Source organism: Canis aureus, chromosome X (assembly GCF_053574225.1).
Source record: "Canis aureus isolate CA01 chromosome X, VMU_Caureus_v.1.0, whole genome shotgun sequence".
NCBI lineage: Eukaryota > Metazoa > Chordata > Mammalia > Carnivora > Canidae > Canis > Canis aureus.
In genome coordinates this window covers 73,630,574-73,647,361 of record NC_135649.1, presented here as the reverse complement: position 1 = coordinate 73,647,361, position 16,788 = coordinate 73,630,574, and the positions used below count along the sequence as shown (strand labels likewise).

At 42.3% G+C, this 16,788-nt stretch overlaps 1 protein-coding gene across 3 annotated transcripts in view; it reads left to right on the top strand.

The window, feature by feature from the left end:
• MSN (moesin) overlaps positions 1 to 16,788 on the top strand; it is a 67,242-nt gene that overhangs the window by 8,158 nt on the left and 42,296 nt on the right. Inside the window, exon 1 of one of the 3 annotated variants that reach the window (XM_077889273.1) lies at positions 15,642 to 15,702. The exons of the other annotated variants lie outside the window; for them this stretch is intronic. Within the exon in view, the coding sequence (XP_077745399.1) occupies positions 15,646 to 15,702 (57 nt within the window). The 5' untranslated portion in view covers positions 15,642 to 15,645. Of the gene's footprint in view, positions 1 to 15,641; positions 15,703 to 16,788 lie in introns of those variants that run through there. 3 annotated transcript variants of the gene reach the window in all.

Genomic DNA, 16,788 nt, shown 5'->3' with positions numbered 1-16,788 from the left:
CCCTCTGTCCTCCTGCTAGTGCTGCTCTCTCTCTCTCTCTCAAATCAATAAATAAAATCATTTTTAGAAAGAAAGTGAGTTTGTCTGAAATGAAGGAAGCCTTCAGGTGTTTCCAGGAGAGCCACAGAGTACATGTAAGTAAGCTTAGACAGACCAAGTTATTCTTTGTATGGTCAGTTAGAGGCAATAGTTCTGAAGGGGTCTATTGGAGAAAGACTGCACTTTGGATTTTCTAAAATTGGGTGAATTAACTGAAATAAATTTTATTGTCTTTGTTGCCCATGTAGGTATTTTGTGTTACAGAGTGTCAGTTAGGGCCTAATGAAAGAGAAAAGTGGGCATTTGGTGTCTTACAAAACAAAGTATAATCCCAAGAAATCCTTTCCTGGATATGTATTTGGGAGGTGACAGGGGTCAGCGCCTCGAAGGGGGAACAATGCATACCTATCAGGCTTGGTCAGTATTTCCTTTCCTCTCTTTAGTTCTGGATTCCCTTAAATACCTGGGAAGAGGGGGGTGCCTGAGTGATGCAGTCAGTTGAGCTTCTGACTTTTGGCTCAGGGTCCTGAGAATCAAGCTCCCGTGTTAGGATCCATGCTCAGTGCAGAGTCTGCTTAATATTCCCTCTCCCTCAGCCCCTCCCAGTCATTCTCTCTCTTTTTCTCTCTCTCTCAAATAAATAAATCTTTAAAAAAAGATACTTGGGAAGGCTCAAGACTTTATTTTTCTCCAGTGTAGTGTGTTTAGATAAGGTTCCTAATTTTGCTGTCTTGGTCTAATCTGCCGTCTACCACTCCCTCCCACATCCCCCAACCTTTTTCAGAAATCTCAACCTGAAGGTTAGATGAAGTACACCAAGAAGTTCTTATCTGTTGTAATCTTTGACTGAGGTTGACTAATCCGTGTTATGGAGTTGTAGGGTGGGAGTCAAGGTAATAGACAATTTGAGTGTCATCAGTTAAGTTGTACCAATCTTTGCTATCCTCAAGGGTGTTTTCTTTTAAGAATTTATGTATGTATGTATGTATGTATGTATTTATTTATTTATTTTTAGAGAGAGATAGAGCATGAGCAGACGGAGGGGCTAAGGGAAAAGGAGAGAGAGAATCTTAAACAGACTCTGCACTGAGCACAGAGTCTGATGGGAGGCTTGATCTCATGATCCTGAGATCATGACCTGAGCCGAAATCAAGAGTTGGATGCTTAACTGACTGAGCCACCCAGGTACCCCACTATCTTCAAGGGTTTTAAGTGAACAAAACTCTTCTCCAAACATTTTTGTAGATATTCCTAGGATGTTAATAACTCAGAAATTCCCTGCTGAGAACAAAATTCACTTAACCTCTTTGCCTTTGAAATTTTCTTTTCTCTAAGATGAAACTATAACAATATCAGAAATATGTAACTATAGTAGATCAGAGTCCTCTTCAGGTTTCTTACTCATCTTGGCACCTGGGCCATGGTGAATCTAGAATATGCTTAGTGAGAACATCTGGCATTTTGCTTCAGAGTTCTACTATACCTCTCTGCTGGTACTTGAAAAGCTAGGCTCCAGCACAGCCTGACCTAGGCTTGGGGAAAAATCTCTTTTGCTTGTCTTTCTCTCTGCAATAGCCTGGACATTTTCCTAAGGTTGGGAGTTTGCCTCCTGGCCTTAGGCCAGTTGCCAGAGGAAACCAATGACTAAATGCTTCCTCCTTGAGACGTCAGCTTTTGGACCCTTTCCTGATAATTCCCTACCAGTTAAGTATGCCTTATTTGGCTATTTTCTCCCCCCTCAAATGCCCTTTGCTACCTCAACTAGTCCCGTTCTTTTTTGGTATAAGGAATGCATTTCTCTTTATAGTTTATATAGTGCCACCTGCAAACTTTTCTTTTTTGCCTGGTGTAGGGCTTGCTTGGAGCAGGTGGTTGAGGCTCTTTCATGGAGGTGGGGGAAAAGTGGGAAAGAAGAGAGAAATATGGAAGATATCTGGAATAATGTAATTTTTCCACCCTGCTTTCATTTCTCCTCATTCTTTTTTATCTCTCCTGGCTCTGGTGACCCAGTCTGGCCACCCCTGTCTAACTTCTTAGATCTCTGACAGCCTAAGGGTAGTCTTGCTTAATCTAAAAAGGCTCAGAGTGTGGGGGTGGGGCGGGGTCATGCTGGGCGTCTCAGCATCTTTAACTATTCCTTTGGAGTAGGTAAAGCCTTCCAGTTAGTAAATTCTTTGTGTGTGCCTTTGGTATGCCTAACCTTTTCACGTGGCTTTCCTGAGTGGAATGAGTCCAGTGTCCCCCTGCTTCCCATCCTCAGTCCTGAGCAGTCTAGCCCTAGGTTATAAGACCTGTGCTTTTGACATTTAAAGCTTGAGACACGTCTCTAGATGTTTTTTTTTTTCTTAATGCTTTTTAATATAAATGGTGCAATGAAAAGAATAACGTACTTAATCAGGATATCTGCTTCTTAGTATCTGCCTGTGTGACCTTAGGCAAGTCATTTCTATGGGCCATAGTTTTAATATCTGTAAAATATTAACATTATTAATATTAATATTCTATTGTCAGGAGAACATTGTTTTTTCCTGACATTCTGATTATTTGTGCCAGTTTTTAAGAAGATAGTAAGGCTTTTTGGAAGGAGTGTAACAGAACAGACAGCAGTGACTATTTGGAGAAGTTGCCCACTTTTTACAATAACATTGGGAACATCATCCCCCCCACCCAGCTATCCATGTGTAAGTAGCCCTCTTTATTTCAGTGAGCTCTGCTTGGAGGTATTAGATCCACCTACTACAGAGTCACTGTGGGCATCCTGGCTTCTTGGAGAGACAACTGTTGACTAAGTGCCTTGGGTAGGGCCTTGGAATCTGGCCTGAAAACCACAATTGCTGGTTATTTTGGGTCATTAGTGACTCTAGGAAGAATAGAAGACCCTTGTCATTGTTCAAGCAGGGAAGAGGGAGGCTAAGAAACAAACCAAAACTGAATGCAAATGAGATTTGACTTCCCTTACCCCCTTCCTCCACAACATCCCTCTTCTTAGGGCTATGAAATTGCTTTTGGCCAAATCTTAAATTGCTAAGGTCCCCTTCCTTTTCCTCTGAGTCACTAATATCTATGTTTCCCTTGGATGGGGAGAGCTAGGTGATGTGGACTTGGGTGGAAAGGAGAGGAGGAATTTCTAGTGAGGGAGATTGCTGCACGCCTAGTGTTAAACTTTCAACTGATCCTGCATTTTGTGAATATGGCTTTCTTTGGTGTTAGACCTGTAGATCAAAGAAGAGTTTGAATTTCCTGTCAAGGCCTAATGGGCTGATGGGACATAAGCAAGGTCCTAGAAATTATGTGTTTTGGGGCTGGATCTGTTTACCCATCTTCTTCCTCTTTACTGACTATTTTGTATAGTTCTTACTTGTGAATCAAGGATCCTAGGCTATAATTCAGCCATCTAGGAGTTGGCCATGAATTTGATCTTTACCTACCCTGTGCCCTCTGTGGGGAGGGCATGATAGAAGTATTCTTGGTATTTGTCTTCATTTGTTTGGGAACAAGTTCCTAGGGCAATTTAACCAAAGAAGGCTTAGTTGGGTAGAGCTGGGTAGTGCTTTTGGGTAGAAAATTCTTCCCCAATATCGGGCAGAAATAGCCTCCAGGCTGTGTAGGAACTTGTTGCTGAGTACAACCACCTTGCTGTCAGCCTTTCCTTTCTAGAGGCCTCTCAGATGGTAGATTGGAATGACTGTTGGTGAGGGAGAGTAAGGAAGCAGGTGGATTAGTGAGAAGGGGAGAAAGAAAGAGGAGTCAAATGAAAGAAGAATAGCTAATTTTATATTTCCTCTTTTTATAAAACCCAACATGACATATGACAAAGTTTAGTAGAGGAAGAAATCTTCCATAAATCCACCATTTTAACATAGCAATTTATGTATATTTCTTGTCATAGCTCATATATGTAATATAATTTTCCATAGTGCAGCCATAGTATACATTAAAAAATCCTGCTACATTATCCTTACCTAATATATCACTAAAAACTTACATAAATGCTGTTTAGTTTTTTTTAAAGTGAACACTTTAATGGTTTTATAAAATTCCATCCAATGGCTGTGCCATAATTTTACATTACTCTTTTAGGAGCCATTTAGATTACTCCCAGCATTTGCTAGTATTAATAACATTGCAGTATATGTGAAAAGAATGTCTAAACTTTTTTTTAAAGATTTTATTTATTTATTCATGAGAGACACAGAAAGAGAGAGAGGCAGAGACACAGGCAGAGGGAGAAGCAGGCTCCATGCAGGGAGCCTGACATGGGACTCAATCCCAGGTCTCCAGGATCATAACCTGGGCTGAAGGCGGCGCTAAACCGCTGAGCCACCCGGGCTGCCTGTAAACCTGGCTCCATCCTAGCTTACTTTCTGGACTTACCTCTCCACATGTATGCTGTACTATGGCTTTGTGGGATCATGGTTTTCCAAGTAAGCCATGCCTTTTATATCTTTCAGCTCTAGCATATGTCTTTTCTTTCAGTTTGAAATGTCAAGTGTGTCTTCTTTACCTCCTTCCACTCTATGTCACCTCTACTGGAAGCTTTCTTTAATACTCTTAGGTGGTATTACTTGTACCATCTTCTGTATGCTGACTGTACTTCCTTCATAAGAATTTCTGTTATGATACATACCATGCAGAGTAGCAACCCTCTGGGTTCCCAGATTTTCTTCTTCAGTAAACTCGTGGACTTGAAAGTTTCTAACTCCCTTGCCTCAAGAAGGGGCTCTTATCCAGGTGGAGGTGGTTAGGGATGGGCAAGTCTTTGAAGAATGTATAGTCAGTGACAGACATAGAGAGGGAGAAGCAGTGGTAATGTATGCAAGGGATCCAAGAGTGTTGAATTAGAACCTGGTAGAAGGTACTAGGCACTAGTAATGGAAAAAATACACCTTGGAGAAGGGAAAAAATGCATTAGCACCAATAGGGAGGAGAGGCAGCTGAGAGAGTATTGTTGGCCTTCAACCACCAGTGCAAACTTCTTAAATCATTCCAAATCTCAGTTTCATGTCTGCAATATGGAAAGAGTAACAGCACCCTACGTTTTAGGGTTATGGTGAAGATTCATCCACTAATGCATCTAAAGTGCTCTGTGAGATATGGGCCACAAGGGAAGAAGGGAAGGCCTAGGATATGCTAGAACTTTTCCAGTTATCCTCTTAGAGCTCTTTCTTATGTGTAGTTCCTATTAAGCCTCTGAACCCAGAATGGGAGATGCTATGGTTTCCCTGAGCAAGCCCTACAGCTTAGTGCTTTAGTGGAAGGTATGCAAGGAAGGTGGAAATATTTGTGGAAGCTGCAGTGAAACTGGGTACCTTTCAGGCCTTCTGGCTCCAAATTTGCCATGGTTAGAAGGACAGGTCTCTGTGTCTGTCACTGACTATATATTCAAAGAAGAATATCCCACCTGTCTTGGGCAAATAGCTCATGGGGAGCCATCAAAGCCAGATCAAGGTCTTTGGATGGAGATTCTGCTCTATTTAGTCTGCTTTTGTTTTCTCCACATACTACCATGGCTTCTTGCTGCTGTTCTGGCCATTTGAAAATCCCCAAGCTACCCCAGGATTTTGTTTTATAAAGGAAGCAAATTATATGAATCCATGGAAGATTCCTAACTATAAAACACAACAAAGGGAAGGGACTTGCTTGAGGTCCCATAGTGAGTCAGGACTCTCAGGAGTGTGTTCTTTTCCACTAAGAGTGTAAAATTCATGAGAACAGGGAGAGTTTCCCACTACTTATTGTATCCCCAGTACCTAGTACAGTACCTGGCATAGAGGAGGTACTCAACAAATATACGTTGAATAGATGCATTAATGGCTACTGTTGTCAAGTTGGATTGTCTTTCTCAGGCTTCTTTGGCTAAATCTACTGGAAAGCCAAACAACAATTCCAGTGGCCTACTGTAAATTAGCTAATGTAGACCCACCTGGGCCCTGGCAGAATGGAACTGAGTAGTGTCAAGGAATGGGGAGGAGTTGTTCCTCTTATATACCTTGGAGATCCTGTTTACCTGTGAGTGGCCAGCTTGTTCACAGACAATTTCCACTCCCTTTTTTTCATGTCTTCACACAATGTTGGTAGCGTTCACACCAAGGAAGAATATTTGAATCTGACAGTCTAAGCAAGAATAATTAGGTAGGGAAATATTTTCCAAACAATTTCCCAGACAGAAAGTGGTTAGGGTGCTCCTGCTGAGTTATCCATAGGGTCCTACTCTTATGTTGATGTGGATAACTGACCTTAACCACAAAGAAAATAATGGACTTTGGCTTCTGGAATAAGAAAAGAAATAGGCTTCTACTTTCCTGGTACTTCCAGTACCATCCTTCCAGGCTGTGAACTCAGGCAGGGGTGATGAATTTATGAGACTGGGATTGAGAGGGAGGCAACCCTTCAAAGAATGGAGGTAAAAGAGACCACGTATGAAATTGTACTACACAGATGTTATTCCAGGGTGAGTTTGAACAGTTCTCCTTTCCCCACTGTATTGGAATTAAGCCTTTTTCAGGGAGTGTTAAGACTGAGGAGCTCTTGAAGGAGCTCTTAGAGACCCCTCTAGATAAGTTCCTCTGGAGCCTCTAGCTTTGAGCAGCTCTGAAAAAGAAATACGTGGGTTAGAAAGCTTGGAGGGAGTTACAGGTTTAGAGGAGAGGTGCCTGCTTTCCAAGTAGTTCCCTGTTTAAAACAACCTTGACAGATGTGAATTGAAGGAATCCTTTTACAGGTTGGTTGGCATTGTCCTGAAATTATTTTCCAGTGTTCCTAGCTTTCCTTATCCCTTGCCTGGACAACAAACAAACAAAACAAAAAGGTCTCCAACAAAATACTAATAATTCTCTATGTTTGTGACAGGCATCATAGCTGTCAAAACCGTTTTTACCAGTTACTATGTCATGTGATATTCATTAGCTCTCTCCACTTGTCAGGATAGGAATTATTATCCCCATATTTTCATATGGGAAAACTGAGGCTCAAAGAGGCTAAGGGACTCTGCACAATTATTCAGCTAATGAATAAGGGAAACAGGACTTGAGTGGGATACAGAAGACTTTAGTTTTAGACTCCATATAATAAGGTAGAGTGTGGGAAGGGGAGATAAATGTTGTTTCACAAAGGCCTGGACTTAAGCTGTAGTCATGGTTAAGCCAGAGCTCTAAGGCTAGGAAGGAAGTTTCAAGTTTAAACATGGGGTTCTTCCTCTATATCAATCGTTGCTCAATCTTTCTTTAGTTTCTCTTTCTAATATATTATGGGTCAAGAATAAAGTTTAGAAAGGATTTTAGTGACTGGGATTTGTGCATGGATATCCACCTGTCAGTTTATGTTCTGCTTGTCTGGGGCCTGGCCTGACTCTTGTCTGCAAGAATGGTATCCTGTATCACCATTCTTGCTAATGTCAGACTACTGCCTTCAAGGCTAGTTGAGCTTTCCACCTGGTTGAGCCAATAACTTACTTGGTTTTGCCTTACTTCTGAACACATAGATGTTACTTGTTAGGAAATGAGTATTTTGGGGGACTGCTTTGACCTAGCTAATGTAGGGTCTTGTTTGTACCTTGGGATCATGAGCATTGATCAAACTTGTTAGTGAATGGAGGTATTGGGGAAATTGTGAAAAGGGCACTCTTTTAGTTTAGGAATAGAAGAGCGAGAGCTTTGTTTGGGCTCTGCCACTAGCTTCCCAGGGCAATCTTGGCCTTTTGGGGCCATAGGTGGTTCTATAAGGAGTTAGTTTGCCTAATCTCTGAGGACCATTTGTGTTCTGAAAGTCTGTGATTTACTCAGAAATGTTATATTCTCCCAACAATGGACATTTATCTGCCCCACCTCGGGTAAGGGGATGGTGGCCATATCTCAGCAAAGTTCTCATTCTGTTGGGAACTGGGGCAAGAGTCAGCTCTACCAGCTTTGAGAGGTTGGAAGTGGTCAGTTATGTCTGGATTTTTTTAAAATAAAGATTTTATTTATTTATTTGAAAGAGGAGAGAGAGAGGGAGAGAAAGGGAGAGAGAGAGAGAGAGAGAGAGAGAGAGAGAGAGAGAGAGAGAGAATATGAGTGGGGGAGGGGCAGAGAGAGAGGGAGAAACAGACTCCCCACTGAGTAGGGAGCCCTACATAGGGCTCCATCCCAGGACCTTGAGATCATGTGTGTCTGGATTTTGGAGGGGAGAACTTCATAGAAAGGCCTTGGGAAAAAAAAAGAAAGAAAAGCTTTGGGAATGTTAAGTAGCATTACTGGGTGGAGGGATAGGCAGGTAAGGTGGTAAGACTCAGTCTAGGTAGGAAGAGATACTCTGGAAAGGTAGTTTTTAGGGAACCTATCAGAAACAGGTGATAGAATGGCATCATGAAGTTGATGGTTTAGTATAGTCCCTGGCCAGATAGTTCCTGATCACAAGTAGCTGGTAAGCCCTCAGGAATGTGACACTGTCACATGGGAATGTGTCACAAGAGCAGCCAAAGCCTATGGAAGCAGGAAGAACAGTTCTCCATTGTTACCATCCCCTCTGTTTAGGATGTGAGTTCCTTAAAATTGGGCCATAGGGGCCAGAAGTGGCAAATGGAATATAAAATCTAGTTCATAATGGTAGATAGGCCTGGTCCTTTAGAAGAAGGAAAGGTCATAATGCTTGCTTGATTTCAGAGCATGTGAGGTTGAATTTACTAGTGCTAATACATTTTGATTTTGATTTTTTTTGTTTGCAGATCTGAAGCAAGGTTAGAAAAAGGGGGAAATTTGAACTCATTCCCCAAGTGGCCCTAGGTGCTAGAATGAAGGTCGAGTTTAACTGTTAGAGCTGCTATTCTTATAGTAGGGAGCTGAGTTTTACATGGGACCAGCTAGGTTCCTTATCTTCTGAGCCACTGGGAAAGTCTAGCTTTCCTGTGCAGTTGGTCTTGGCCAGCTTTGGGAAGCATGTTTAGACTGATTAGGCAATTGTTCTGGCTTAGGGCTTTGGGCATCAGCATTTTTAAGAGCTTTCCTAGTCTAATGTTGGGCTAGAGTTGATAACTACACACTCAATCAAAGCATGTTCAGTTTACATCCAAGAAAATGGAGTCTGAGAAAAGTAGAGGCCTATGACGGTGCCCACACAGTGTGAATAGAGCTGAACTTAGCTGTGATTTGTCCAGGGATCTTTTCACTCCATTCTTGTAGCTGGAGGTAAAGGTGGCCCTGATTGCTCAACTGGGCAGTCTTTAAACTTAGTCCCTGGGCCTGGATGAGATGGAAGTTATGTGCTCCCTCCCCCACCACAAGTGCTGGAGGAAGGAGTGGGATTCAAAGTAACTGGGGATTTGGGAAGTAAACTCTTTAGAGCAAGAATTCACTGTCTGGGCATGTGCAGACCAGTGGTGGTAGGGAGAAAAGATAGGACAGGATGGGAAGTGAGTAATTCTGTGGGTTCCAAGGCATTCAGTTAGTGGGAACATTATAGGGAGTTGGTGAGTAAGAGCCCAAGGACCCCATGACTTCATTTTTCAGCTCCGTATAGAAGTGCTGATCTGGGACCCTGCCCTCTGTTCAAAGCAAGGTGCTTGGGAACCTAAGACTGCTTGTTTTGTTTCCTGCTTCAGCTAGATGGCTTTTACACCTGAGTAGGCCCCAGGCCCTGCTACTTCTATACTTTTAGAAGTATAGCCTACAAGGCCTGACACCATATCACAATGTATTCTGTAATTATTTTTTCATTGTTTTATGTGTGACACTCCAGTTAGGGCATAAGCTTTTTTTTTTTTTTTAAACAGCCAGAGCACCCACTTAAATCAGCAGCAGCTAATTTTTTTAGACATTTATTTATTTATTTATTTATTTATTTATGAGCGACACATAGAGAGAGGCAGAGACACAGGCAGAGGGAGAAGCAGGCTCCCTGAAGGGAACCCGATGTGGGACTTGATCCCGGACCCCAGGATCAGGCCCTGGGCCGAAGGCAGACGCTCAACCACTGAGCCATAGCCTTTTCTATGGTAGAAAAGGGGATTTTGTTCCAAATCCTCTCTGGGGCACATGACGGTGGAGAACCAGGCAATGCCAGGAGGACATCTTGGTTTCTTTTCACCCATTAGCCTCCAAAGGAACTTTTCATATGAGAAGAAAGGTGACCACAGCTTTAGAGTGGATATAACATATACTGCATTCTGTGGGATCCAATAATTATATCTTTTTAACTACTAGATGGGGAACCCCTTGAAGTAAGGGCTTATTATAATCTTTGTATTCTCACTATCCAATACCCTGCCTCACACTTTGCAAGTACTCAATAGCTGCTGAATTTTCTTCTCCTGTTTCCTCTGTTGAGTCCAACTAGATTCTCTAGAAACCCTCCATCTCCTGAGGGAAGAATCTGGAAGCTAATGGGGAGAAAGGAGCTACATATGAGCATTGGCCATCAGTGGTATCCCTTGTATCCAGAAGTCCATAGTTTTTAGTAGTAGTTGATTTTTAGGGTACACATGCTTTCAAAATACATGTTTTTCTTTTCTTTTTTTCTACAGGAGAGGTAAATGTGAGGATCCAGGGCATAGAGTGGGAGGTGAGAAGGTGGGCACTCCTGAATGGTTGTTTTTCTCACCACTTCCTTATGAGAGAAGTACTAACTGGACTCTGAGAATCCTAGACCTAGTCCAGAGGAGAAAGGCTTGTGTGCAGTGTTGACCACTAATGGGGATCTTTAGCCTTAGAGCTTTGTGGTTGGCATTAATTTCATTCTTAGCTCTCCTTCCCATTGAGTTTGGCATCTCTGACTTGATTTCTTTTTATTATTTAAACCTTTTCTAAAGGGATAGGAGGGAAAGCAAGCCACACATGTCCATTAATTTCTTGAGCCCTTAAAGGTCAGCTGGGAAGGTCCCTTTTGTTCTTCTTCTTATTATTCTTCAAGGCCTGGGGTTTGAGCCAGAGGCCTAGGGGCAAGGCTCTCCATGGCTCAGCTTCTGGCCTGGGGCCTACTACTGAGGAGAATCAGTGTGACCCAGGGCCTTTCTGGTATGTAAATGAGCCTTTTGGGAAGATGGTTAGTGCTCTAAGCTTATTGCTTATTTTTTCCCAGTTGTTTTACTTTTTTTCCCAGTTGTTTTACTTAGGAAGGGAGTAACCTACCGTGTATGATTGTTTGGACCAGTTATCTTTGGCTAACTTTTGGATAATACCCTTGCTGCCCATCTTTTATGGAAAGTAGAATGTGAAGAGAGGTGTTAGTTCAGATTTGAGGCCTTACTGATAGTGAGTGGAGTTATTAGCATGACAGTATTTGGTTGAACCTAGCAGTTGGCAAACTTGTTTGTGAGTCCTGTTTTTGTATGTATCATAAGAATAGGTTTCACAAAGTAATCATTGTTAAAAAGGGAAAAAATCATTGTTAAAAAGAAAAAAAGAGGAATATGCTACAGAGACCATATGTGGCTCACAGAAGCAGTTTGCCCATCCCTGGGCAAAGGTGTCTTGTAAACTCATGATACCTTTATAGTCACCTCATTCTTGAGCCATGCACATATGGTGGGCCTCTGAATCCTGATTTAAGATGGAACTATTTGTAGCCTGCCCTCTCTACATTGATTACTAACTGAACCACTCTGTCTCCTTCTTGTGTACACTTGGGGTCTTAGTCACGAGGCTTAGAATTAAGATTGTATCCTTAGGGTAAAAAAAACCTGGTAGATAATGCTTTTCTTCTAGCTCACTGTTCCTATGTAAGATTTAACTTTTCATTTCAGATGGCCCTAAATCTGATAAGTATGCAGCTGTTGTTGATAGTAATTAAGGAGATCTGAAAACGAAAACACAGAAGTCCAAAGCTATACTCAACAAAAGATTCAAGAGCTGGAGCTAGTTCTTCCTATTTTTTCCCCCACATTTTCTTTTGCTTTGCTGAGCCTCCTAAAATCCAGCCTAGGTTTTTGAGAAGATACCTCCTTTGTGTTCCTCTAAGATCATGCCTAAACAGAAGGAATCCTGGTACTTTTGGAGCATGACACTGAAACTGTTTGGAGTTATGGGCATGATACTATAGTATAACTCTAGTGACAGGATTACTGAGACATGGAGACATTCCCAGCTCTATATGTAGCCCTTACATCCAGTGTTCTGAAGGCTTCCACTTTGTTAGCTCTTGTGTGTTTATGTGGGGTACATGCCTATTCAGACACCTGTGCTGATTCATGCCAAGTCTTTGGGAATCTTGAAATGGGGAGAGTATAGTGCCAAGGTTGAGTCACTCTTCTGGAAAGGTCATAATTTTAAGAGGAGTTGAACCAGATTTGCTCTGGAATGCCTTTTCTTCTCCCTTCTGCTGATTACCCTTCCCCAAACACACCTAGGCTTGTGGATACACATCCAACTCCAGACTACTAGGGAGACTCAACCACTGGGCTTCCTGACCTGAGATGAACAGGGCACACAGGAGTGAGTAGCATTCATCAGAGATGCTCCTCTTCTCCCCTTCCCTAATGTCCTCAATAACCTACACCTCTACCAAACAACATAGAAGACTTGTGGAATATGCAAAGATGTTTCTTTTATTTTTAAGATTTTATTTATTTATTCATGAGAGACAGAGAGAGAAGCAGAGACACAGGCAGAGGGAGAAGCAGGCTCCCTGCAGGGAGTCCGTTGTGGGACTCCATCCCCAGACCCAGGATCATGCCCTGAGCTGAAGGCAGATGCTCAACTACTGAGCCACCCAGGTGCCCCAAGATATTTCTACCCTTAATGATTGAAGTATATTTGTGGATAGTCAGTGAGTAAAGTTAGCTTAAATAGTTTCAACATGACAATGGTGAGCATTCCAAGTAGAGTTGCCTCAGGTTTTCCTGTGACTTTTTTGGGTGGGGGTCTGGTCAGCATTGTTCAAGGTGATTCGAGAGAAAGGAAGGGTGGTAGCCACAAGGTAAATAAAGTAGGTCAATTATATAGTCATTTTCAACTACTATTTATAGGTGTATGACCTCCTTAGGTAAGGCATTTAACATTTCTGAACCTAAATTTTCCATTTTAAAAATGTGGGTAATAATGATACCCACTTCCTTGGGATTTATGAGAGAGAAAATAGCTCCTAAGTGTGAAAATACATCTAGGAGGGTGCCTGGAATATTGAAAGTGCTTGATAAATATCCTGCTGCTCTTAATTTCTTTCATGGTATTATGCCATCTTTAATTATTTGACATAAAAAAATTTTAGGACCCTGATTAGGTTTTGCCTCTAATTTGTAAGTGTGCTTCCCATGTGCAGTAGCACTATCTCTGTATGATTTTTTTAATAGGTGAGGAAACTGATATTTGAAGCAATAATGCCAATTACTGGCCCAGTTTGTAGTTAACCCCACTGTACCTTACACTGCAGCCTGTTGGGGAGCACTGAGAATCTATATGGACATGTCTTGTTTTGTGAAGAGGAACCTCAACTCTTGGGAGCCTTGAAAATCTCAGGAGGAGGGAGTGGGGGAAAGAAGAGCTATATTGAGACCCAGGTTAGACTGGAATGTTATGCGGTGGAAAGAAGAGAGGATGTACAGAGGAGAAAATGATTAGACACCTGCGTGGCTCAGTGGTTGAGCATCTGCCTTCAGCTCAGGTCATTGTCCTGAGGTCCTGGGATTGAGTACTACATCAGGCTCCCCTGCAGGGAGTCTGCTTCTCTCTCTGCCTATGTCTCTGCCTCTCTTTCTGTGTCTCTCATGAGTAAATAAATAAGTAAATAAATGAACAAATAAATAAATTAAAAAAGGAAACTTTACTCAAGACAGCAATTTTTTTTTGTGAAATCAGTGTGCCCCGCCTCTTTGCAGAAGCCAGGCAGCTGTGGCTGAGGCCCAGCCCAAGCCCTTGCTGTGCTGGTAGCTTTCACTTCCTCTTTGTGTGTGTACGTGTGGTGGGGTGTGGGTACAATGGAAATCTTCGTCTGATTGCTTTTCCAAGCCTATCTATAGGTAGACAGGTTTTCTGTATGGACTGAATGGGTTGTATTAGGCTTCCTTGAGGTCTGGAGAGTGGTTCCTCCCAGGTTTGTGGGAGCTAGGGTAGGGAGTACTCATTACGCTAATCTGGTACTTTGGTGGGGCTGTGCAGAACACAGCCAGCTTCCTATCTGTATGTCGTATGTTAGGCCACCTTGTTTGGCTTTGTCTTCAGGAGTTTCTCTCTCTGCCTGTGGAACAACTTTCCCCCTAATCTGGTGATCTGGTGCCTAATATTGTGGTGTTGAAATGGTCTATAATTCACTCTCTTCCGATAAATTCTAGGGAGAGAGTGGAGGTTGGGAAAGGAGACTTGGATTCTTTGTACCTTAAGAACAGTTTTCACATGTTATATATTTACATGTAGCATTTGGAGGCATGCATTGTGTTTCTTGCCTCTGCGTCCTTGTTGTACATGCTATTTCTCTAACCGGAACACTGCGCTTCCCTTTCCGTTTAACATCTTTTTTCCTGTGACAGTCTTATTTATCTCAGGACATGTCAGCTCTTCCTCTAAAAACTCTCTGCCCTTCTGTTTTCTACGTTATGGCCTGAGTGCCCCTTTATGTTTCCACAGTTCCCTCTGATTACCTCTATCACTGGTCTTGCTGTACAGAATGGTAATTACACATTCACTTGTCTGCATGCCTCTGCCTCCCCATCCTCCCCCCCAAAAAATCTCTCACATGCTCATTCACTCACTTTCACACTCATGTGCAAGCATGAAAATAATCTCAAGACTTGATCCATATTGGTGTCTGATAAGTTGGTGTATGGAGCCAGCATATATATATATGTGACTGTATCAGAGGAATAGATCCTTTCTAAAACACCTAAGGTAGGTAAGAGTTGGCCCTATTTGATTTTCTAAATATTACTAGAATTTTAGGTACAATTTTAGGGTTTACTTTGGATTATGGAACAATGTCTATTGCATGGGCCATTAGGGAGGCTGCTGGGTAATTACTATAGAGATTCTGGTAGGCCTCTTTCCTGCTGTTTGAAAAAACTAGACCAAAATTAGGGTTGTGGGGGAAGGGGCTTCTTAGTCTACCCAAAGAACTCATGTGTGTGTGTGTTGGAAGGTGAGTGGTTGGGATCCCTGGGTGGCTCAGCGCTTTAGCGCCTGCCTTTGGCCCAGGGCGCGATCCTGGAGTCCCAGGATCGAGTCCCACGTCAGGCTCCCAGCATGGAGCCTGCTTCTCCCTCCTCCTGTGTCTCTGCCTCTCTCTCTCTCTCTCTCTGTCTATCATAAATAAATAAATCTTAAAAAAAAAGAAAAAAAAAGAAGGTGAGTGGTTTCATGCATGCTCTCCTCAGCTTTAGGGAGTGCAAAGATTGTGTTTGTGGTGGTAGGAGTACTAAAACCCCTGGTATTGTTGGCTGAATCGGTTAAATGGTTTTTACCAGTCTCAGTAATTTGGTAGCTGAGCTTGTAGTTTGGAGGGCAAGATGTGGTTTTATCAACTGAAAAAATACAAGGCCAACTTTTAAAGAAGTTATATCAATCTATATAGGGACCAAAACTAATAAGCTGGTTGTTATGTCTTAGTTCTCTTACTGGCCATCCCTGCTCTGTAACTTTTTCAAAATAATCATGATTCATAGAGCTCAAGGACATTATTTGGGGTCCCTTCACCTCTGCTTCCAGGAAGATGACCATGACAAAAATGAAGACTATAAAGCTATGGCCACAAACAGAGATACCTAGGGTAAGTATGAGAGTACTCTTCTGGCTTCAAGCACATCCAGTGGTGGCTGGTGCTGAGAAGTTAGTATTTTCTTAAGGCCTATGTAATAAATATCAGGTCCTGATTCCTACATCCTGGGATCTAGTCCCTCATCAGGTTCCCCACAGGGAACCTGCTTCTCCCTCTGCCTATGTCTCTGCCTCACTCTGTGGCTCTCATGAATAAATAAAATCTTTAAAAAAAAAAGCCTAGCCAAGGATTATGCTGCACTGAACGTATGCACTTAGTGAATGCTGTGTTGTAAAATGTCATCTGTGTCCTCACTTCACTCTGGATAAATGAGGAGATTCTACCTGAATATTCAGATGGAATGTTCAACCACATTCTTTGCTACTTATAGTCTAGGAAGTAAAGACAAGGAAGGGCCAGGGACTCAGCTGGTTAGGAGTGAAGGGAAATTGAACAATGAGTGGGCTATAGCTGTGGTACTCTCTTGCCATCCCTTACTCTGAGTATGTTAGGGGAGCTGTTTATTATGGATCTGAAGTCATTTTCTTTTTCCTAGTGTCCAGAGCCCATTAAGACTGCCTGCAGATCATGCTACTTTAGCAGAAATGGTGATATGGGCATCTAAAACCAATACGTAATGACTTGAGTAATGTTTGGGAGACTTTTTTAAAAATAAGTTTACTGTATTTTTGCACCTCCTGGTTCATTAATCAAGGAAGAGCATTAGCATGTTGTTTTCCAGTTTCCAAATGTAGAACTCACCATTTTATGTTTTTCCAGGAAAATTAGTTTTTCCAGAAGTATTTTGGATCATCACCATTTGTCTCTAGACATGGATCCTGTAATATGGAAAGTGCTCTCAGTGTTAACTTGTCATCTTTCCTGTCCCTGTCTGTGAAACTGGGAGATTTACTGCAGATTATTTAGCCTGATCAGGCAGAGAACTCCAGCTCCCTCCCTAGTCAACCAAAGCCTCCTCCAAGGAGGGGAAATGTGGTAATGACATTATCTTTCCCCAGCCAGCCATGTGTTCTCTGAGAACAGGATGTGGAGAGGGCTGGGCCCCAGTCACAGGGTTTGGGGAGGGCATGGGAAAGT